This window comes from Lissotriton helveticus, chromosome 2_1 (assembly GCF_964261635.1).
Source record: "Lissotriton helveticus chromosome 2_1, aLisHel1.1, whole genome shotgun sequence".
NCBI classification, from domain to species: domain Eukaryota; kingdom Metazoa; phylum Chordata; class Amphibia; order Caudata; family Salamandridae; genus Lissotriton; species Lissotriton helveticus.
In genome coordinates, this window is record NC_136059.1 from 44,942,401 (window position 1) to 44,966,076 (window position 23,676).

General features: G+C 43.6%; 1 protein-coding gene across 1 annotated transcript in view; it reads right to left on the bottom strand.

Annotated features, from left to right (window-relative positions):
• Positions 1-23,676, bottom strand: part of LOC144817691 (long-chain-fatty-acid--CoA ligase ACSBG2-like) — a 432,359-nt gene that overhangs the window by 133,924 nt on the left and 274,759 nt on the right. The window contains exon 10 of the mRNA XM_078674438.1: positions 15,154-15,371. Coding sequence (XP_078530564.1) covers positions 15,154-15,371 — 218 coding nt within the window. The remainder of the gene's footprint in view (positions 1-15,153; positions 15,372-23,676) is intronic.

Genomic DNA, 23,676 nt, shown 5'->3' on the forward strand with positions numbered 1-23,676 from the left:
AAGATAAGGGCTAAAGAGGGTGTAACTGGGTGTGCACATAGACATGTGATGCAAATGTAACAGAATATGTCATGAATGGGGCGGAAACATTGGAGGGGGCTACCTAAGGAGCCGGGACCTCTAATCTGATGGTGCGCGCAAACTGGCAATGACGTGTTACTAGGAGAAGCTGGGGGCTATGAACTCTGTGCTAGGAGCAGAGACTAAAGTCTGGAGGGTCGGAGCGACATGTACCTAAACCCTATCTGGTATCTAATGTTTAGGGAACATGTTGATATAAACTAGAAGTCATGAGGGGAAAAGCTAACAGACTCTAAGGCTAGAGCATGCATTTATTCTACATGTAGTGCGTGATGAAGAATATTAAATGACCATTAAATGCAGTATTTCTCTAACGTGGAGACGGGAAGGCTAGACAATGACGGAAACTATTGATGCAGTTCAGTAGCTTAGGAATGCAGAGAAGGAGGACTAAACTGATAGCTGGAATCATAACATATTCTTGGCAGACTCAGAGACTGAGCCAAGCTGCACCGGGCACTGCGAGGCAGGAAGTAAGTGAAAGGTCGAGGATACAGGTGGGGGCTGTATCGCTCCTCAGCGAGGCTTCAGGAGACAGGAGCTGAATCTGGTGTCCGGGCCCTGTTGAGGCCTAGAAACGGGGACTTTCAATGAATTAACGTGCACACTGAGAAACGTGGCAACATAACTTTACATAGGCCTGATACTCATATTACTCATGAGGACTGGGAAATGACATACCAGAGGTGGACACAACTATAATTGCGTCTTGAATCGGACATGGGGAATACATATGCATATTTAATCATGCACACATAACATATGATGGATGACACGTAGGGACATAGAACATGACAAAATTTACTTTTCCACACGAAGGGATGAAAGACGTAGCCGAGTGGATGTCGAACAGCCGCCTGAAACTGAACTCAGACAAGACCGAAGTCCTCATCCTTGGATCATCACCCTCGGCCTGGGACGACTCCTGGTGGCCCCCTGCCCTGGGCAGCGCACCCAAACCTACGGACCACGCACGCAACTTGGGCTTCATCCTGGACTCCTCCCTCTCGATGACCAGACAAGTCAACGCCGTGTCATCATCATGTTTCAACATCCTACGCATGCTCCGAAAGATCTTCCGTTGGATCCCCACCGAAACCAGGAAGACGGTCACCCAAGCACTCGTTACCAGCCGGCTGGACTACGGAAACACCCTCTACACTGGAACCACAGCCAAACTACAGAAAAGACTCCAACGCATCCAGAACGCCTCCGCACGACTCATCCTGGACATCCCCCGACACAGCCACCTCTCCGGACACCTGAGAGACCTGCACTGGCTCCCCATCAACAAGAGAATCACGTTCCGACTCCTCACCCACGCTCACAAGGCCCTCCACAACCTGGGCCCCAGGTACCGCAACAACCGCCTGACCTTCTACATCCCCACCCGCCAGCTACGATCGACCAGCCACGCCCTCGCCGCCGTTCCTCGCATCCGAAGAGCCACCATGGGAGGAAGATCCTTCTCCTACCTGGCAGCCAAGACCTGGAACTCCCTCCCCATCCACCTCCGCTTGACCCAAGACCACCTCTCCTTCAGGAAGCAACTCAAGACCTGGTTGTTTGAGCAGTAGCGGACCCCCCCCCCAAGCGCCTTGAGACCCTCCGGGTGAGTAGCGCGCTATACAAATTTCGTGATTGATTGAGTGAGGTACAGTACCATGGCCAGTCTTGAGCGCCCCCCCCCTGATAGGGGGTTGCTCCTCCAAAGAGGGCAGTGCTTTTGCTTCAAGAGCCAGATGGCTCGAACAGCACCTAATTGATTGCCCGAGCCAGCGCGCTCCAATGTGGGGGACATCGTTGTTAGGGCTCCAGGTGTGCCCAGAGCCTGTGCGTGCCCCCCCCCCCCCGGGCCATATTTTGTTTAAAGCCCCACGGGGCTTCCATATTTAACGGACCCGAGGGGCCCATGCTTTATTTCCCCAGGCAAATTTAGTCTTCTACCTTTGGGGGCATTATGTATTTAAGGAGCCAGAGTGCTCCAGAGGGCCTATGTGTGTTCAGAACCTAGAGGGCTCCACCGTTTTGTGCATGGTTCCCTAGAGCCAGAGGGCTGCAACGATTGGCACAGTTTGTTCAGAGGGCCAGTGAGGGCCCATGTTGCAGTTTTGCTTCACAGCTGCCCAGCAAGTAGTGGGCAGCTGCACCGTTTAGGCGCCATTTGAAAGAGAGTCCCTAAGAGGGACAGAAGTGGCACAGAGGTGCCAGGCCTTCCACAGCTGCGCAGCACTTAGTGCCAGCTGCAGCGTTTAGGCCCTGTTCATTGTCCTCAGCTGCCCAGCAAGTACTGGGCAGCTCCAACGTTTAGGTCTTGGCGCAGTGGCGCAACCTGGACTTTCGCTGCTTAGGCAGCAGCCCTGACTCTGTGGACATAGGGCATTTGATCCCCTACCTAGAAGGCCAGTTGGCCAGGGGGGGTTGTTACATTTATAGGGCGCAGGCCCTAATGTGATTATGTGCTAGATGTGATTCATGTGCTAATGCTTTGGGTGTTAGGAAATGTACTGTGTATACTAAGTTTTGCGCACCCTGTGTTTGATGCCTCTAGATATGATTTATGCATAGGAGGTTATTTTACCTGTTAAGGTTGATGTTAAGGAGATTATACTTCCCTGTGTGATTTACGCCCCTAGTGTAAGGTTTTACTTAGGTGGTGAGAGTCTAATGTCGTTAGAATTGTGGGATCTATGTATGATGGATTTCATGGCACAGACGGTTACCAAGTGCAGTGATTATCCATGTTTACTGACTGTACGTTCTATGACCAATTTTACTTGTATGTTTTAGTTCACCTTTACCAAGTTCACTTTGTGATGATCCTGACAGTGATCCATGTGGCCCTGTGGCCCTTGTAAATATTGCCCATGCCAGTTATGATATGATATGATACAGCGCACGTACAACAGCGGTTTCTTGGCGCTTTCAAGGACGAGTTGGCACAATGTATATGGTGTGATTACTATCTAATGTGTTTTGAGAATACAAAGGCTATTTTTGAAATAACCTTGTTTGGAGTTCCTTTTGAGGGGGGCCTGGGATGTTGTTGCTGGTAGGTGCGTGTGCAAATGCTTTACACATTGCCTCTGGGATAAGCCTTACTGCTTGTGCCATGCTACCAAGGGGGTGAGCAGGGGTTATCTTTGGCGTGTAACTCCCTTGCCCTGACTAGAGTGGTGGTTTCCGCCTGGCTTTGGCGCAAGCCTCAGCCAACCAGAAATTCCATTTCTAACACACCTCATCTCCGCAATGTTAGTACATCTCTTCTTCACAATGTGAGTATATCTCTTCTTCACAATGTGAGTGCACTTCTTCAGAATGTGATTGTACTTCTTCTTCACAATGTGATTGTCCTTTTTCTCCACAATGTGATTGCACCTCTTCCTCACAATGTGAGTGCACCTCTTCTTCACAATGTGTGTCCACCTCTTCTTCACAATCTGATTACACATCTTCTTCATAATGTGAGTACACCGTTTCTTCACAAAGTAAGTAGACCACTTTTTCATAAGGTGACTGCACCTTTTCTTCACAATGTGAATGCACCTCTTCTTCACATTGTGAGTGCACCTTTTCTTCACAATGTGAACGCACCTCTTCTTCACAGTGTGTGTAACTCTTCACAAAGTGAGCACACCACTTCTTCACAATGTGAGAGCACCTCTTCTTCATATTATGATTCCACCCCTTCTTCACACTGTGAGTGCACCTCTTCCTCACAATGCAAGTACACCTCTTCTTCACAGTGTGAGTGCACCTCTTTTTCACAACGTGAGTGCACCTCTTCTTCTTCTTTATGGCCTGCCGTGTACACTGATGGTGGTGCAGGGAATATTTTAACATTGACGATGTATTTTTTGCTGTGAATATGGACTGGAATGGTGAGTCATCTTATATAGATAGAGGCACTATATAGAATGAATGCTTATGCATATGAACAATAGAGGCTTTTGTGCTGGCATTATATTTAGATATCCTACAGGTTTTGCTTCAATGACGGTGTAGGAGAGCGGAAACATGCAGGAATCAATGGACTTCCATTTTTAGTATCCTGTTGAATTGTTCTTAACCATGGAATGGGACCCAGTCAATAGGGAAATGTGGAGTACTCCCATAACCACTTTTAGCCTTAAAGGGACCTCTGCAATTGCTCAGAGAGAGATATATATATATATATATATATATATATATATATATATATATATATATATATATATATATATATATAAAATAACTTAAGGGTTGTTCCATATGCATAGAACCACCAAATGTGTATACAAATACAAGTTATGAGATTGCGATCAATCTCCTATAGACTAGCACGTTGTAGAACACGGGACATTTGCACTTTGCACTTTTTTACTTTTTGCACTTAAATATTTTAAACATTGGTTTTACTCTAATGAAAAATGTACTTTAATTATTACCTTTTTAATAGGATGTATTTATTTATATGCCTATTATTGGGATTGGGTTGAAAGAACTCTTTTATGTCTATGATTGTTTGAACTACCAACAGCTGACGTCACCCATTTATGTAAAGTATTTAAACCAATGTAATCGTTCTCACTGTGTCATGTGATCAAGGCCCGAGGTGGGGCCGAAACGCGTCATGAAGTCCATGCACTGAATTAAACACTAAGAAGCACCAGAACTGTGGTCCGTGTCCGTGTTTGAATACTTGGATTGTGTTTGCTGAATACGGAATTTCCAGGATATATATATATATATATATTCACTAAAAAAAACATAGGTTATAGACCATATATAGTTAGGAATTAGCATTTACAAAACCTTGAAAATTCACTCAAAAAACCATAGGTTATAGACCATATATAGTTAGAAATTAGCATTTACAAAACCTTGAAAATTCACTGCAAAAACCATAGGTTAGAGACCATATATAGTTAGCTGGACATTTTATTGACATAAAACCAATGAAATTCCATATATAGTTAGTTGCACTAACTATATATCGCGCACCCGCAATCCACTGCTGATGATGTCACATATTACATCATTCATGACATGGTCAGTGACATCACTGATGACATCTCAAATGACATCACTGATGACATCACTGATAACAACATCCAGTGATTTTTTGTTTCTATAAAGTTTAAATATGTCTTACATATTGAAGAATGAGTGGATGTGTAAGTGTCTGGACGAAGGATTTAGTAGGTGCATGACTGACTGTATGAGTGAGTGATTAAATGTGTCTCACTGAGTGCATGGGTTAGTGACTAAACTGTCTTAATTTGTGCATCATTATGTCTGTTGTTCTGTAAACTGCTGCATGTGTTGATCAGTAGCTACATGAGTAACTATATGGGTTATTGATTGATTGCCCAAGTATTTGTATGGGAGACTGAGTGTGTGTGTGGCTAGCTGGGAGGTGTGTGACTCTGTGCAGATCAATCTGTACTTGTATCAATGATTGTATAAGAAGGTAAGTATGTGTTAGTATATGTTTGAAAATGTAAGGTGCTCTATGTTTAACTGTATAGACAAGAAAATGGAAGTGTCATTGATTCTTTACAGGACTGACTAGGTGTGTGAGTAACTCCATGGATGAGTGGCAGACTGTGAGTGTCTGTATAGGTGTATGAGTGCATATGATAGTGTTGTAAAGATGAGTGATTGTATGTATGAATGATTGTATGGGTGAATGAGTGAAGGTGTGTGTAGACGTAGCAATCAGTGAGTGCGTATGTAGTAACTAGTATTGGTGTGTCAATGGTTTCAAAAATTATACTCTTTTTAACACTGGGTGAAACAGAGGTTATATTAAAATGTGAGGAGATGCATTGTATTGTCACATGAATGATATCATCAGTGATGTGGTCATTGATGTCAAATGAGATGTCATCAGTGATGTCATCAGTGATGTCATTTGAGATGTCATCAGTGATGTCATCAGTGATGTCACTGACCATGTCATGAATGATGTAATATGTGACATCATCAGCAGTGGATTGCGGGTGCGCGATATATAGTTAGTGCAACTAACTATATATGGAATTTCATTGGTTTTATGTCAATAAAATGTCCAGCTAACTATATATGGTCTCTAACCTATGGTTTTTGCAGTGAATTTTCAAGGTTTTGTAAATGCTAATTCCTAACTATATATGGTCTATAACCTATGGTTTTTTCAGTGAATTTTCAAGGTTTTGTAAATGCTAATTCCTAACTATATATGGTCTATAACCTATGGTTTTTTCAGTGAATTTCAATGGTTTTTTAATAGCAAATATCATAAGCTGTCGAATGTCAAGTACGTGGTAAGTAAAAACATTTTCGTGTTTATGCACACTGATCTGCTTTGAATGCTGCCCCCCACCCCTCATTTCTATTAGGAGTACTCTCTCTTTGCAGATAGTGAAGGGTAGTTAACGCAGCCCTTTGCCCCCTTTGTAATCCGTCGTGCCTGCTTCTCTCTCCATTTGATTGATTGTTCTCTTTGGTTCATTCTCTATTTACAAACAAGCACAGAGTCGCAATACTCTGTTTAGTCTTTGCAGATAGCGAAAAATCGTGTAAAAAAACAAAAGGAATCGAACAAAATCAGTAGGCCACTAATGGGATCTCTTTTTGACCTCGCTAAAATAGAAACATTAGGAACAACCTGTTGAAAATAGCAATGCGTATGTACATAAGCGGCGTTCATTTGTGTTCACAGTACCCCTTGTTGATTGTTTCAATCGAGCATTGAATTGTTCGAAGTTGGTTCTCTTAAGGATCTTCTCTGCCTGCAAACGAGGAAGAATAGGAATATTCTCTCTCCCTTTGCAGATAGTGAAGGGTAGGTAACGCAAGCCTTTAACACGTCGTACCTATTTCATTCCTCATTGATTGATTGATTGTCCGAACATTGACTGTTTGAGAATTAGTTCTTTTTGGAGGTATTCCCTGTTTGCAAATAAACGTAGGAAAATCTTTGCAAGTAGTGAAAGGGTACGTAATGCGGACCTTTCTCCCCCGTTGTAATCTGTCATGCCTATCTACTCCCCACTGATTGATGCACCTGTTTCACCCGGACCATTTACTAGAGATACGTCATCTGGCCCGACCAGAGAGCACCCCTAGTGAAAAGGACATATGCAATAGTAACGAAGTGATCACTGTATCCTGTTAACAGAAACTTTAGCATGAAACAACCTGGAAAGAAAAGAATAGGAAAACGAAAATCAGTAGGCCACTGATGAACATGAACTTTTATTAAACAACGAACAAAGAAACGATAACATAACGTAATGATAAAACCTATTAATGTCCTAGAAACAAGAAAACGTTAAAATATGCCAGTGGTGAGAGACCAGAAAAACAGTAAGAGAAACCAAATCACCCCTCGCTGTCCCACCGCCTGCCACGCCAAAAAAATCGATAGACTAGGGAAAATGCAAGTCAGTAGAACATCCGCCCCCACTCTGGAAACTTCCAAGGTGGGGCAGGGTTGCGGCTACGCCCAGCCGGGAGCAGCCCATATAAGGCAGGTCCTGCTGCCACGCCTCGGCCAGGAGATCCTAACGTAGGGTGTAGCCGGAGGAGAGGCCGAGGCCAGCGGGACCCGGCCAGGGGATTGCCTTTACAACGCTGAACAGTTGCAGGGGGGGGGAATGTCTCCTCGACCCTCCCCTCTCTCTCCCAGTCCGGCCGCGGTGGCCCTTGAGAGTTGCAGGTACTCCCGCCACATGCTCTTCCGGTCCGGCCACCAACGGTCGGGGGGCCGAGGACGACGGGATCCGGCTGCAGCCGATAAACCAAGAAACCCTTTCATGGGGCCAGAGCCAGGGGCGTCCGGCCGACATCTACCGGAAGCCCGGCCCGAAGACGGACGGGACACTTCTTCTTTCATGAATAATGGCTGCGACAACACTGGGGGGGGATGTCTTGCACATGCCTCCGACCCCCCCCCCCCTCGTCCTCATCGCCTGGTCCGGCCATAACAAATCTCAAGCGAGACGCCGTGGGGTGCACTGGGAGGGAGAGACGGTGCGAACAGGCCTCTCCCGCCTCCCCAGGTGGAGGCTTCCCAGCTGCACCCTCAGCGCTCCAGGCGCCCGGAAAAGGGTTCTTCCACTGTGGCCATGCTGCAACGTCTCGCCCGGCAGGGTGGAGCCCGTCCGCTCATTTGACCCCGCGATCGCCAGTAGCTACCGAACTCTCAAAATGGCGGTCGACCTGGCAAGAGCGGGCCCAGCATAAAGAAATGGCCCGGTCACTGCTTGACTCCACCACCGTAGTCCTCCACGACCTTGAAGATTCTACAGGAGCCGCGGGAGTCTCCGACCCCCGATTGGGAATGACTGCCATGATCGCCCGTGGAGTGACGAAACTGTATCCGCGGGACGTCGGCGCTCCCATGCTGGCGCCAGCCTCACTTTGAATTACTAGAATCCTGCAGACCTCAGTTCCGGTGAAAGCACAGTGTGACCCGGTAGGAAAAATTGTTGCACCCCCTCCCCTTTTTCACTGATAGTTCAAACCACCGATCCTTTCCTTTGCCCTTTTAACGGAACTTTGGACTGCCTCCCCCTCTTTTACATTTTCTAGAGAAAACAAAACATTAACCACTACATTAGCATAGCAGTTGACACCAGAACTGTTTTCAAATTTAAAACCAACAACATCTTCAACAAAATCCTTTTTGTTTCTGCTGTGACCCTGCTACAGCACAGGCATTGTCCCCAGCAGTAATTCTGCGATGCCGGTAAGAATAGCTGTGGTGCCTACTGGACTCACTCACCCCCGCGGCGCCCCACGCCGTTATTTGCTGGGCGGCAACTTACTAGACATCACTTTCGTGCCATCTAGATTTCAGCGCGTTCTGCTGCCTTGGAACTATTCGCACAACAGACCGCTACTGACAAGAATATTTCATTATTGGTGCTGTCAATTTCAATAAATCTATTGGATAATTCAAAAGAAATTGCCACGGTCTCTTCGTTGTTTAAATGTTTTTACTGTTTTTGTTTTGTTGTATATATTTATATGTTATTAAAGTTTTATATTCCTACTACTTTGTTGGAGTGCTACATATTTTTAATGTGACACATAATTGTAAAAACTTTGATGTACCAAGAGTCATTCCTGGAATCTTCCGCTTCAGGCTCGGTCCCCTCCCCAATCACAATACAGGATGGTTTTCAGATAGTAGGAACACGTGTGGTGTGACGGATCTCATCGGGTGTGGGCCTTGATCTACTATAACTCCTTTGAAGAGGGGTGATTCTTTACAGCTGGGGCCATAAACTACATCTGCAGGGCTAGCTGATAGCCTGGACAATCGGACACAGAGGAAGAGGAGTGTCAGAGGGTGCGGTAGTGAATAGGGCGAAAGGGAGGTGTCGGGCGAGCACAGAGTGTGATTCTCAGGGAAGAGCAGCGCAGATGGGGGGAGGTTTATTGCCCATGCATAAGACAGAGAGCGGGGGTGACCAGTGCCTGGGGAAGATGCTTGCGAGGGTGAGGAGCCATGCTACGAATCGACAGCGTGCAGAGAGTGGGTCTGGTCAAGACATGTAAAATGGCTGCCGTGCACCACAAAAGTGTGGCATTTCAAAAAAGGCAAGATGGCGCAAACAATGTTTTTCAACACTTCCTCATTTCCTTCTAATCGAACGTTAACAGACGTTGGGGCATATTACCAAAGTTAAGCGATATTTATCGCTAACGATGCTTACCAACGAATTTTTTACCGCTAAGCATCGTCAGAAATTATCGAAGATAAACCTTGCTATTATCAAGGTTTATCGCAAATGCGATAATAAACGGCCGCAATGCATGAATATCGCTAAAAACTCAGCGATATTCATGCATTACCGAGCTAATGCTCTTAGCCATGTTATCCACCTCCCATTGGATAACATGGCTAAGAACTGCTCAGGGCAGGTGTTACTTTTTGGAGATATTCGCGCTTAGCGCGAATATCTCCAAAAGGAGATAGATATCTTGCATGTTGTAATGCAAGTTATTGTGGTATATGGAACTCATACCATAATCTCTCAGGAAAGCAGAAACTGATCCTTTTGGGACCGCCTAAAAAGGCCTAGGGGGTGAGGAGTACTCTACTTTGCCCCCTTTTCACGTTCCGAACTATTTTATTTTACTCTCTTCTGTAATTACACAAAATAGCAGCGATAAGATGCATCGGAGACACACAGGGGCATATTACCAACAACTAGCGAAAATTTTTGTCTCTAACTTGTTTAGAGACAAAAATTATCGCCGCACATCGGCGATTTTTATCGCAGATAAACCTTGCTATTAGCAAGGTTTATCGCAAATGCGATAAAAAACGGCCGCAATGCATGAATATCGCTGAAAAGTCAGCGATATTCATGCATTATCGAGCAAATGCTCTTAGCCATGTTATCCACCTCCCATTGGATAACATGGTGAAGAACTGCTCAGGGCAGGTGTTAGCTTTTGGAGATATTCGCGCTTAGCGCGAATATCTCCAAAAGTTGGTAATAGGAGATAGCGATGTTAGCGACTGTTTCCAGTCGCTAACATCTTGGCACGCCCACTTTGCATGTCATTAGTGATAAATATCACTGACATGCAAAGCGGGGCCCAAGATGGTCGCTATCTCCTATTAGCTGTCACTAACTGGTGTTAGTGACAGCTTGGTAATAGGGAGATAATTTTATCTCCGCTTTCTTGGCTTTTAAAGCCAAAAAAGCGGAGATAAACCCCCTTGATAATATGCCCCACAGTGAGAGAAAGGAGGCCGGAGATGAAGAAGAGATGTCAAATACACATTAGAGATAATATAGTGGCAGAAGGGAAGTAAATATGAGTAAACTTACCATGTAACATAAAAATGTTGCACTCTATACTATAAGTCTCATTTTATACTACAATCACTTCGCTACAACCTCATAAATTAAAAATAAAAATGAATAATGTCTCAAACAATTTTTGATTTCTAAATATAAATTTATTCTTCAGAATTTTCTAAATTTGAAAGAACTAGTAACATGTCCTCATCAGCAATGTCCTCATGAAAAGTCTGCAATGATGATTCTTGTAACTCTATGGTCTCCAAACATTCGATAAATTCGCCATCAAGAGATTGATCAAAAAAATCATTCAAGTCATCTCCTCCTTGTGACAATATTTCATTATTGGTGCTGTCAATTTCAATCAATGTAGTGGAATCATTCAAGTCATCTCCTCGTGACAATATTTCATTATTGGTGCTCTCAATTTCAATCAATGTAGTGGAATCATTCAAGTCATCTCCTCCTTGTGACAATATTTCATTATTGGTGCTGTCCATTTCAATCAATCTAATGGAATCATACAAGTCATCTCCTCCTTGTGACAATATTTCATTATTGGTGCTCTCAATTTCAATCAATGTAGTGGAATCATTCAAGTCATCTCCTTGTGCCAATATTTCATTATTGGTGCTGTCCATTTCAATCAATCTAATGGAATCATACAAGTCATCTCCTCCTTGTGACAATATTTCATTATTGGTGCTCTCAATTTCAATCAATGTAGTGGACAATTCAAAAGAAATTGCCACGGTCTCTTCATTGTGAGCCATTTTATTTTGAAATTGCTTGCTGTAAATTGCAGAAAAAAATAATCACTTTCATTTATCGTTTTTAGTAAAACATAATATAAAACTAACTTTATCAAGTATTTAGTATAACAGAAGGACTGCAAATAAATAACAGAAAACATTTTTCAAATTATCTTCAAGTGTACAACATAGTTCCCCTTACAAATTAACAACTCACCTTTTTAAAAGTAGGAGAAGTGTTAGTACTGTGTAAATCAAACACCAGAAATTCACCACCAAAAATTCCTCACAAATGTACCTCAGACAGTAGTATCACAAAATGGCTGTGGTTTCCTCTCATTTGAAATATATACATAACCAATTAACTTTCATCACACACAAATACAAAACCAAACTAACATTTTAATTGGTTCTAAATTTCAACACTTTCAAATGTGTTTTCCCCATGCAATTTTCCATAGGACATTTACATACGTCTACAGCCTGAATGGCTGAACGGAATTACACCAAACTTGGCAAAATGGTACATCAAACCTAAGAGGTCAGGAAGGACCTACTATGCCCCCTTATGGTCATTTCCCCCTTCGCTTTGGCCTCCTCTTGTCTCTCAATCCTACCGAGAGACACGATGGCGGCCGCTACGGACTGTTTGGAATGTTGACAGACGCCGGAGAACCAATCAGCTTCGCAAAGCTCCGTAACGCGAAAAGTACGCGAAGCGGAGCGCTGTTACAGATATATATCTTTTTTTGAACGTTAATTTCTCAAAATCCACTGGAGCACATATATTGAGACCTAGCAAAGGCACATCGGGCTACCAGTCCCTAATATTTTGCCAAGTTTCGTGCAAATCCATTCAGCCGTTCGATTATTATTATTTTTTATTTTTTTTGCCCCGCGGGGCCCTTTTAAAACCTCCACATCAAACGTAGGGGGTCAGCGAGGATCTACTATTCTCCCTTATGGTCATTTGCCCCTTCGCTTTGGCCTCCTCTTGTCTCTCGATCCTACCGAGAGACAAGATGGCGGCCGCTACGGACTGTTTGGAATGTTGACAGACGCCGGAGAACCAATCAGCTTCGCTTCACAAAGCTCCGTTGCGCGAAAAGTACGCGTCCTGGAGCGCTGCCCGGTCCGCTGTTACAGATATATATCTTTTTCTAAACGTTAATTTCTCAAAATCCACTGTAGCACATATATTGAGACCTACAAAAGGCACATCGGGCTACCAGTCCCTACAATTTTGCCAAGTTTCGTGCAAATCCATTCAGCCGTTCGGGCTAAAAGTGAGGCCAACCGCCCTATGGAAAACTCAATGTTAAAAACACGTTTTGGGACCCCCCTTTTTTCTCAGCCCCCCCTTGACGAACCCCCCCCAAATTTTCAAGGGCTGCTCAGAAACAAAATGTGCCATTTTCCTGAAAATTTCAGCCAATTCCGTCCACAAACGCCAAAGTTATTAGACATAGAATTTTCAAAAATCCCATAGAGAAAAAATCCTAACTATATATACCTACTGGCGACCGCCAGTAGGTAATATATATGTGCTCCTGGATGCAGTTGCGCCCACTAAGGTGGCAGTCACCTACCTAGGCGATGATGGAAAATAGTGTGGGCATGCAAAAGGATAAGGCCAGACACTACATCTTAACCCAGGAAAGGTTTCTTCTTTGCATCATGGTACATGCAGTGCACAATATGCGGTCCTCTCAGTGTTGACTGCGGTGTCAACACTCCAGTCAACACTAAGGGGAGAGTACATTGTACAAGGATACAAAGAAGCAAAACATTTCCTGGGTATTATGTAGTTTCTGGCCATTTTTTATGACCTCCTCTACCATTTATCACACATTCTTAATATTCCTTTTTGTAACAATTGCATTCCAGCCCACTGATTACACTTTACCTGGCCCGAGCAGGAGATTACCGCTTGAGCCCTAGAGGACAGCCTTGCAGGAGATTACTGTCCTGGTGAAGAGAGTACGGTCCAGGTGCGAAGATTGTGGCCCGCCGGCGGACGTAAAGTTAGAAATGGTAAGTGATTTCTGTGAATTCCAAAAATCGTAAGTGCCTTCTGTGAATACCAGAAGTAGTAAGTTTAGGATTTTGTCTTAGATTAGTTCTGTGAATCGGCCCCACTGTGACTAGATGACATTGTTTCAGCATGCCACCCATCATCTTAATTCAGTGTAACACTGTCAATGCGCATCACTTTAACAACCTACATGGAATGTGCTTATGGTCTTGGGAACTATGCTGAGACCAAGGCTGTCTCAATGCAAGCACATAAAAAAAATGAAGAAGGCATAATAACTGCTGAACCTTAAATGATGCCTGTACCAAACAATGTGCTCCAGAAACCCATCAGTGCCCCTCTAACTGGCCAGCTGGTAGACACTTCACCCAAAGTTTTGATTTATGCAAGATCTCTGCCGTAGCAGCTCACCAAGAGATAATACGTTTCACCTCTTGGGGTACAAGAATCCCGGTAAAGCCCAGACTTTATACGTTCATGCTGTAGTCCGAGGGAACGTTATTCAACTTTACGCAGTTCAGGGTAGTGGCTATGCTCAGAGCTTTGTGCTTTAACTGTCTTCTGTAATATACCTTTTGTGAAGAATATGTATGGCTTGTATGTTTTCATTGAAGACCTAGGGCATCATTTACTATATTTTGGCATAGGGCAGTGCTGCAATCCTTCCTGCTGCTCTACCTATGTCAAAAGAAAAAGGCAGGAATGTGGCATATCGATGAGATACATTGCATTCCTGTCCTATTGCACAGAGATGGCACACACCGCCAACATAGGCACTCTTTCACCATGAAGCAAGGGTGTCTGTGCAGAAATTAGGTTATTTTTGTGGGGAATTGGACACTTTCCCTCACAAAATAACCCTTACGCCACCCCAGGGGAGAAATAGGCTTTTGACTCATTCCCAGGTTTACAGCTTGTTATAAATCTGGAAATGTGCCAAATGACATGGGTGTTACGTGGGAACACCCACCATAACGTCCATGGCACGCATCTCCTTCCCAGTGTGAGGCAATGCAGCGACTTGCACTACGTTGCCTCACACCACACCTACGAGGCCATGTAAAGCCATTTATGGTGGCTTTACGTGGCCTAGTAGATATGGGTAAGCCCAGTGCACCTGTGGAATGTCATTAAACAGGATGTTCCGGCAGCGCTCTAGGCTTTTAAATAAGCTCTCTAATCTGTAGGTTTTTCACACATTTGAAACTTAAATACCTGTTGCATGCTCAAGTTGTTAGGCGCATTCTCATTTCTAAGATCAGACAGCACTCATAATTCCAGGACACCAGCCAGCTTTGGGGTCAATAAGTATTTTGACATTTCTCTGCAACTTGCACTCCAGATGCACCTCAATTAATGGATAATTCTATACTCAATGAATGTATCACTGCTGGAAAGAGTAGTGGCAAACATCTCCATTAGGAAGTATTAATTTGCTCCTGTGCAGTTTTTTTCTCAATGATACACGCCAATAATTGAAGCATTCAGCACTCACCTTTGATTCTCCCAGTGATGTAGAGAAAGCCATCCTGGTCCAGCTTGCCAATGTCACCAGTGTGTAGCCATCCTTCCTCATCCAAAGCCTTCTTTGTTTCTTCAACCATGTTCAAGTAGCCCATGAAGACGTGTCTTCCCCTGATGCATAATTCCCCATTGCCATTTTCATCTGGCATAAGTATCCGCGTCTGGCATCCTGGGACAGTCTTACCGCAGCTGTGGGCACATAATATAGAGATATGATTGGGATAGATTTAGTTATCTATTTTGAGAGTTTTATTTAGTGAGAACATGACTTTAGGGTATCGGAGAGCTATACAGTATATAACTATTTTCCACCAACATTCTTGGTTGCATAGTCTGGGAAGTTACCAACCATGTTATGTACATGTTACAGGCTAAATATATACATGCGTTCATTATACTGTTATCCACCAATATTGGTGATTACATAGTCGGAAAAGTTCCCTTCCATGACTTTCCTTGTTACATGGATTGGCCTTGTGGGTATAGCTCTAGTAGTTCGGTCATTTGTACAGGCAATGTGGGATTGTTAGGCTGGGAGAGAACTTGCCTTGTTACATACATAGAGCAAACTGTGATTAACTTTAATTTCTACGGGTGTGAGAATTTTGTGTAATTTGCTTTTGTGTACTTGATCACAATTTCAAGATAATTATTTGAAATTGTGCAATTACCACTATATTTTTGCGTGAAATGCATCTGTGTTTCAATTTCTGGTGTGAGGACTCATTTTGCACAAAACATATAATGTAAAACATAACTACTGTGCAACAGCTGCTTGCATTCAAGTTGCTTCTGTTGATCCCACGCTTCGGCTTAAACATTTAGCTGTGAACAGCGGCATAGATAAGAGATGTGGTGTATTGGCTTGATTCCAAAAATTATGCAGTTTACGCCGGCGTAATTTTCCCATTTGGTAATCTGGTCTTGTCAACTAAGTTGGTTATCTTTTATTACAGAGCATTATCATCTTTTTCACTAACGCTCGCTTCGTACTTGCCTATTCTGCATCACACTTGTTTCCCACTTCCTTCTCCCCACTTGAATCTTAGATGCCTGTTTCCCACCTCCTTCTCCTTACTGGACCTGTAGATACCTGAGCACCTACCTCCTCCTCTTCACTTGTCTCTTAAATGCTTGAGCTCCCACTTCCTTCTCCTCACCTGACTCCTAAATGCTTAAGCACCCGCCTCCCTCTCCTCACTTGACTCTTAGGTGCTTGTTTCTACCTCCTTCCCCTTACTTGACTCTTAAATGCATGAGCACCCACCTCTTTCTCTTCACTTGACTAGTTTATGCTTGACCACCCGCCTCCTTCTCCTCACTTGACTCTTAGATGCTTGAGCACCACCACCTTATCCTCATCTGACTTTTAGGTGCTTGAGCACCCAGCTCCTTCACCTCAACGGACTCTTGCATGCTTGAGCTCCCGCCTCCTTCCTCTCCTTGACTCCTAGATGCTTGAGCATCTCTCCTCTTTCTCCTCACTAGACTTTTGCCTGCTTGTGCACCTGCCTCATTCTCCCCACTTGACTCTTAGATGTTTGTTTCCCACCTCCTTCTTCTCACTTGACTCTTAGATACTTAAGCACCCACCTACCTCTCCTCACTTGTCTCTGAGGTGCTTGATTACCCGACTCCTACTCCTCACTTGACTCTTAGATGATTGTTTCCCAACTCCTTCTCCTCAGTTGACTCTTAGATGCTTGTTCAAACCTCCTTCTCCTCACTTCATTCTTAGATGCTTGTGCACCCCCTCCTTCTCCTTGACTTTTAGGTGCTTGAGCACCAACCCGCTTCTCCTCACTTCACTCTAAGGTGCTTGAACACCCATCTGCTTCCCCTCAGTTGACTCGTAGATGCTTGACCCCCCACCTTTCGCCTCACTTGAGTCTTAGATGCTTTTTTCCCACCTCCTTTTGACTTGACTCGTAGATGCTTGAGCACTTATCCTTTTCTCCCAACTCGACTCTTAGATGCTTGAGCGCCCACCTCCTTCTCCTCAATTGACTCGTAAATGCTTGTTTCCCACTTCCTTCTCCTCACTTGGCTTGTAGAGGCTTGAGCATCCACCTCCTTCTCCCCACTTGACTCTTAGATGCTTGAGAAACCATCTTCTACTCCTCAGTTGGCTCTCTTATACTTGAGCACCCAACACCTCCTCCTCACTTATCTCTTAAATGCTTGTATCCCACCTCCTTCTCCTCACTTGACTCTTAGATGCTTTTTTACCACCTCTTTCTTCTTACTTGACTCTTAGATGCTTGAGCACCCACCTGCTTCTCTTCACTTGACTCTTAGATGCCTGGTTCCCTCAGCCGCGGCCGCTGCAGGTAAGAGCGATGGGGCCGGCTGGAGGGTGTGGGGGGAGGGGTTTCGAGAGACGACCAGGCTGACCAGTGATGCCCCATGGGTGGATAGACAAGCAGGTTGGTCTCAGTCTCCTCTCAGTTCTAAGTGCAGTTTTTAGCTACAAAAGTACCAGATTTTATTTTTTGACTATCTGGGCACATTTAGCAACACTTCCAAGGTTCCAGGGTTGAAGAGGCAGCACTTGGAGTGCCATGACTCACTCAGGCTGGGCCCAGTTGTATATCAAAGGTAGTTGAAGCCTTTTCTGTCCCTGAAGCTCTGTTCAGGAGGTCAGCCAACTAGTCCTAGGAGTCAAGGCTCAAGCAGCAGGGAAGGCTTCTGATGATTAAAGGCAGACTTCAGACAACAGAGCAGTCCATCTAGGTGCAGCAGAGCAGTATTCTGAAGCACATACTAGGCCACAGCAGCAGGCAGTCCTCTGAGAGTCCTTCCACAGCTTCAGAAACTAAACTGAAGAGTGGGTCTGAGAGTCCTAGTTTTATACCTGGTACCTTCTTTAAAGTACAAGACGTTTCTAAAAGAATTCCCTTTGAAGTTATTGGTGTTTCCTTTCTTCCCAGCCCTGGCTACAGCCTGGCTGCCTGAACAGTGCAGTTGTGTGAAGTCCTTTGTGTGAAGGTGGGGCACAGCCTATTTATTTGCAAGTGGGGCTGTGACCCCCCCCCCATCCTGCCGGGGATGGCCCTCCATGCACACCTAATCTCTCTTTTTTGTGGCTTTCTGGGAGGATTAAAAAAAGCCAACTGCCAACTACACCCAGTCAATTGACCCAGGAACAGGGTGCAGGCACTAAATAGCTAGGGCAGGAAAATCCTGACTTTAAAAAGTGGCATTTGCAAAGTTGAAAATCTGACTCTACTATTGAAGTGGGTTTTAAATTACAATTTCCTGAACACCAACATTCATTTCCCTACCTGCTCTTAATAAAGAGTTAACATGTATTAAATGTAATAAGGCAATCCAATGTTATACTATGGGAGAGGTGGGCTTTGTCGTAGTGAAAAACGAATTTAAGAGTTTTTCACCACTAGGACGTGTTAAACACAAATGTACATGTCCAACCTCTTAATTACAACGCACCCTGCCCTATGGGCTACCTAGGACCAACCTTAGTGTGACTTATATGAAATAAAAGTCAGTTTACGGCTTGGAACAGGGTTTCTTTTACCAAGTCGATTTGGCAGTTTAAAACTGCATTTGGGCAGCAATGGGAGATTTGGGACATGTTTAAAGGGACCACTTATTTGGTGGCACAATAAGCGCTGCAGGCTCTCTATTAGTCTTTAATTTACCAGCCCTGGGTATATAGTACACCAATTTACTGGGGACTTATTAGTAAATTAAGTATGCCAAACAGATGTAAACCACATTTTCTATGTTTCAGAAGTGAGCACAAGCAGTTTAGCACTGGATAGCATTGGTAAAGTGCACCTAGTCCTCAAACCAACAAAAACAAATTCCACAAAATATTAAAGTGAAGGCAAATTGTTTGGGGGAATACGATTCTAAGCCGTACGGGTCTAATGGGGGGTATCTTCCATAATTCGTGCAATAGTAATGTTTATTTTCTAATGAGGAATGCTTGAACCCTTCTGTGCTTAAAGAAATACTTAAAAAATAGGTTTCTAACTATTTTCAGGTAGTTTTTCCCAGCTTTCAGCTGCAAGTTAGAGTGTTCTGCAAAGTAATTCCTCGAACCCTGAGCTTTTTCCAGTCCTACTGCATAGGTGATTTTTTAGAACAGGAAAAAAGAAGGTTCTAGAAGAGCTTAAATTGGGCAGTGAATGATAAGGGGTCCATCCCCTTGCAGGCAAGAAAGTGCCGGGCATGTTGCTTGAAACAGGGTATATTTGCTTAATGTGATTCGACACAAACTCATTAAGTCTCAGCAGCATTTTCAAGGAGCTATAATTTATTTGATTCTCTCCTCATTTTCCTAAATAGACCACGTTACAAAAATCAGTGGGCCAATTCACAAAGCCATTTGCTATGAAGACTTTGGGGCAGATTTACAAGCCCCTTGCGCCACTTTTGTGCCACTTTTGTGTCACTTTTAACATGGGAAAATTGACGCAAAAGTGGCACAAGGGGCTTGTAAATCTGCCCCTTAGTGCCCAAAAGCTGAATAAAGGAAATGGAAGCTATTAAAGGTAAAAGACATAACTTAATGAAAATGGTGAGGCCTGTGTTCCAGAGGTTGGCATCTATTAAAAAGCACAAACCGCTTAATTCTATTTCCATGTTGAATTCTTTTCTAGACTGACATTTTATGAACCTGATTGGTGGAGCAGCCATGAGTGTGATGCAGACCAGTAAGCAATGAAAAGAAAGGGTTTGAACGCAGCAGACTGGAGGGGGATTTGTTTGAATGCTCATCCATGAACGTGTACTGGTCCTGAAAATAAAACTTAATGTGCAGAAGAACTGTTAACATTCACACCAGAGATATATTTCCAACTGAAGAAAACGTGAACCTTCATCTTGACACAATTAGGTGCCTGACTGAATGATTCACTGAAGAATAACACCAAGAAGTGGTCGGAAACACTTGGTAATATTTCCTGAAAAATTAATATATATGAGCCATGTGCATAATTTTTAGAAATGGCTTTTTTTTACTCTGCACTTAAATTATTGATCATGTAATGTTAAAGTGAGTTGCTAAAAAATGCAGACTTACTCAAATAAACTTTCCAGCAAATTCTTCTGCTGCTCAACAAATCCAGAAGGCCAGAGAGGGGATGTTTTTCAAGCTCGTCAGTATTTCAGCATTACATGGTAGCTAGAGGTCTGCTCTCCTCTGATAGGGAACCAGATCAAAAACAGCACGCAGCGCCTCTGTGTGCTCCCTGAAGCCAGATGTAGGCATTGTTTACCTGTCCTGTGTAACCAGTACAAGAGGCAGGGACCGGTTGTCTAGGGATGCTGACTTCAGATGTAATGGCATAAATGTATGCGGGGATGGGGGTCTACATCATGAGTCAGCATATAACTTTAGATTGAGAATCAGGGGCATAGCTTCAAGGGGATGTTTGGGGTGTTACACCCCCCTAAATTATTTACCCTATAGAAAAGCATTGGGTACAGGTGCTTTCAGTCGGGTATAGTGAACTTTCTGTCAGATTTCACTCTGTATTTTCACATGCACACATTGACAAAAAACATCCAAACTTATTGACAAATAGCACACAAACTCTCGCTCTCTCTCCCTCTCTCTCCCTTTCTCATCTCTGCCTTAAGACAAAGGGGCATATTACCAACGATTAGCGATATTTATCGCTCACGATGCTTATCAACAAATTTTTTATCGCTAAGCATCGCCGGAAATTACCGCAGAGATAACTTGCTATTAGCAAGGTTTATCTCAGAAGTGATAAAAATCCTCGCGCTAACTGCCAAACGAGAGATTATCGCTGGAAAACCAACGATAATCTCTCGAAGTTTGGCGTTATCTTGATGATAGGGGCTCACAAACTTAGCCATGATATCCACCTTCCATAGGATATCATGGCTAAGTCAGGAAAATACCAGGTGTAAAAAAAGCAGCGCTAACCACGGTTAGCGCTGCTTTTTTTATCACTAACAGGGTTAGCAAAATCCTTGATAATAGGAGAACTGTTGCTTAACAACATTTCTCCTATTATTTTTCTCTGGAACGCCCCCTTTGCATCCCATTAGAGATGCAAGGGGAAGCGCAGAGAAAAAGGGTGCTAACATGCGAATTTGCGTGTTAAAACCCTGTTGCTGATAGGGAGATAATTTTATCTCCGCTTTCTTGGCTTTTAAAGCCAAAAATGCGGAGATAAATCCCTTGATAATATGCCCCAAAGTTAGTTAGAAAATGATTGGGGCATATTTACTACGCCCCTGCTGCACCTATAAGCTGCTGTAGCATCACTTTTGTGTGATGCTCCGGAAAACGCAGTCTGCTGGACCATATTTACAAGGCCACGCAATGTCACACTGCATTGCTTTCCATGGTCTTGTAAATATGGAGTACGGCAATGCCTTAATCTTCATAGAAGGGGCATTCCATGGGTGTTGCTGTGGATGTTCCCGCGCAACACCCATGGTTTTTTACATTGCCCCAGATTTAAACCATAGCGTAAATATGGGGCAGCATCAAAACTAATGCCTTCCAGCAGCAGGGATAACAAGGAGAAATGTTTACATCTCTACTCGGTTTTTCCTCTTTCCACGTGTGCTGCATTCTGCGGCACAAGTAGAAAGAGGAAAAATAGCTCCTTTGATTGTGTTTGTGCAGGGAGGTGTCCCTTCCTGCACAAAAGCAATCATGCCAACAACCCAGGTGCAAAGGTGCCTGTTCTTGTGCTCGGCTGAGGTTTGTGCACCAGTGCTGACAGAAAGAACAGGAATGTGCCATGTCTTGCAGATGCTGCGCATTCCTGCCATTTTCTTTTGACGTAGGGCAGTGCAGCAGGAAGGCTTGTGGCTCTTCCCAATGGGAAAATATTGTAAATCACGCCCACAATGTGTTGTAAGCGCCACTAGCAATCCACACTGCTCTCTCTGTTCACTGTGTGTCCTGCTTCTCATAACATATTTTACCAAGATATGCCAGTGGTATTGTTGGGAAATCTGAAGCTTACATCCCCCAATCTCCGTGGCCAAGCTATGGCCCGTAAAGAATACCTGTAATGAGCCAGTATTACTTTAGGTATGGTGTAGACTAACGGGGTAGGGATTTGTGATGATTATTATGTTCAAGCTTTCCTGTTTTTTGGTAAATTCTGGTGTTTTTTTCCTGTGTTTTCAAGTGATTTCAATACCTTACAAAAACAGTGGTTATCAGTGCTTACACATTTTTGTACCATTAAATACAATAGAAACAGTGTTTTTCCAGTGTTTATGGAACTTTTAGCTTTTATTATTGCTTGCTTTCTGCACAGTGTATATGAGGGCCAAATAAATTTTGACAAATGAAACTTATCGTAGCACATCATACAATACTTCTTCAGTTAGTCTTTGGTCAAGCTTGCTCGCTCTTCCCTTCCCATGTAAACTTTTATCTGTGAAAAGGCCCTCTCAATATTGAAACATAAGACGGAAACACCAAAATAGCCAGTACACAATTTGCTAACTCTGGCCATTGACATAGCTTCCCATGCCAGTACTGATGCACCTGAAGATTGCACCTCTCTGTGACGGGTTCTGCAACATATGCGTTGAACTGGGCGCATATGGCCTCAGTGTGATTGAAGCGGTCACAAATGAAGCAGCACTTCTGAAACTCTAGAGAAAAGTTCCCTTTACGGAAGGGATATATAACTTTTGCAGAGTACCACAGTGAGGGTTCATTGAGTTCAAATGCCATGGTTGGTGAAGGGCTATTTCTCATACATTGTAAAATAAAAGTTCCTGAATTGCTCCATAACATTTCTTGGCTTACCAAGTGTTAAGCACTCTAACATCAAACTTGTTGCAGTGCCAAAGTCACTAAAAGCGTCGCCCAGCCTACTCTCAAGGAAATGTTTCACATCTACACCAATTATGCTGAACACTTGGTAGATGAGGGTGTTTTCAGACTCTAGCTTTTTTATGTCCACCACAGCAGTCGTGCTTTCCTGTAAAAATCTAAAAATGCAGTAGAGTGTACTTTTTTTCAAATCACTATCACTGTGTGACCAAAGATCCTCACATTTCTTGCCTTTGCCATCATCACTCAGCAATAGTTCTGTAAATGGTCGCCACATGAATAATTTAGCATTCAGGGCCTCTAGGACTGAGAACCACTCAGCTAAGTGACACTGTTGGGATGACTCTTACTTTGGTGCCACACTAAGCACAAAATGAGAAATATTTGCGTTTTAGTTTCCACGCATAACACAACAGTACACCAGACTTTACTAAAAAGTCAATAGCATTCTTCATTAACTCTGAAGATTGTAAAGATGCTTTCAGCATATAATCTAACAAGTGGCAAGGATATTTTACAGGGAAGCACTTCATCTCCGGTATCGAATTTGACAGGCCATCACATACTTCTTTCTGTAAATGGTTGCCACATGAATAATTTAGCATTCAGGGCCTCTAGGACTGAGAACCACTCAGCTAAGTGACACTGTTGGGATGACTCTTACTTTGGTGCCACACAAAGCACAAA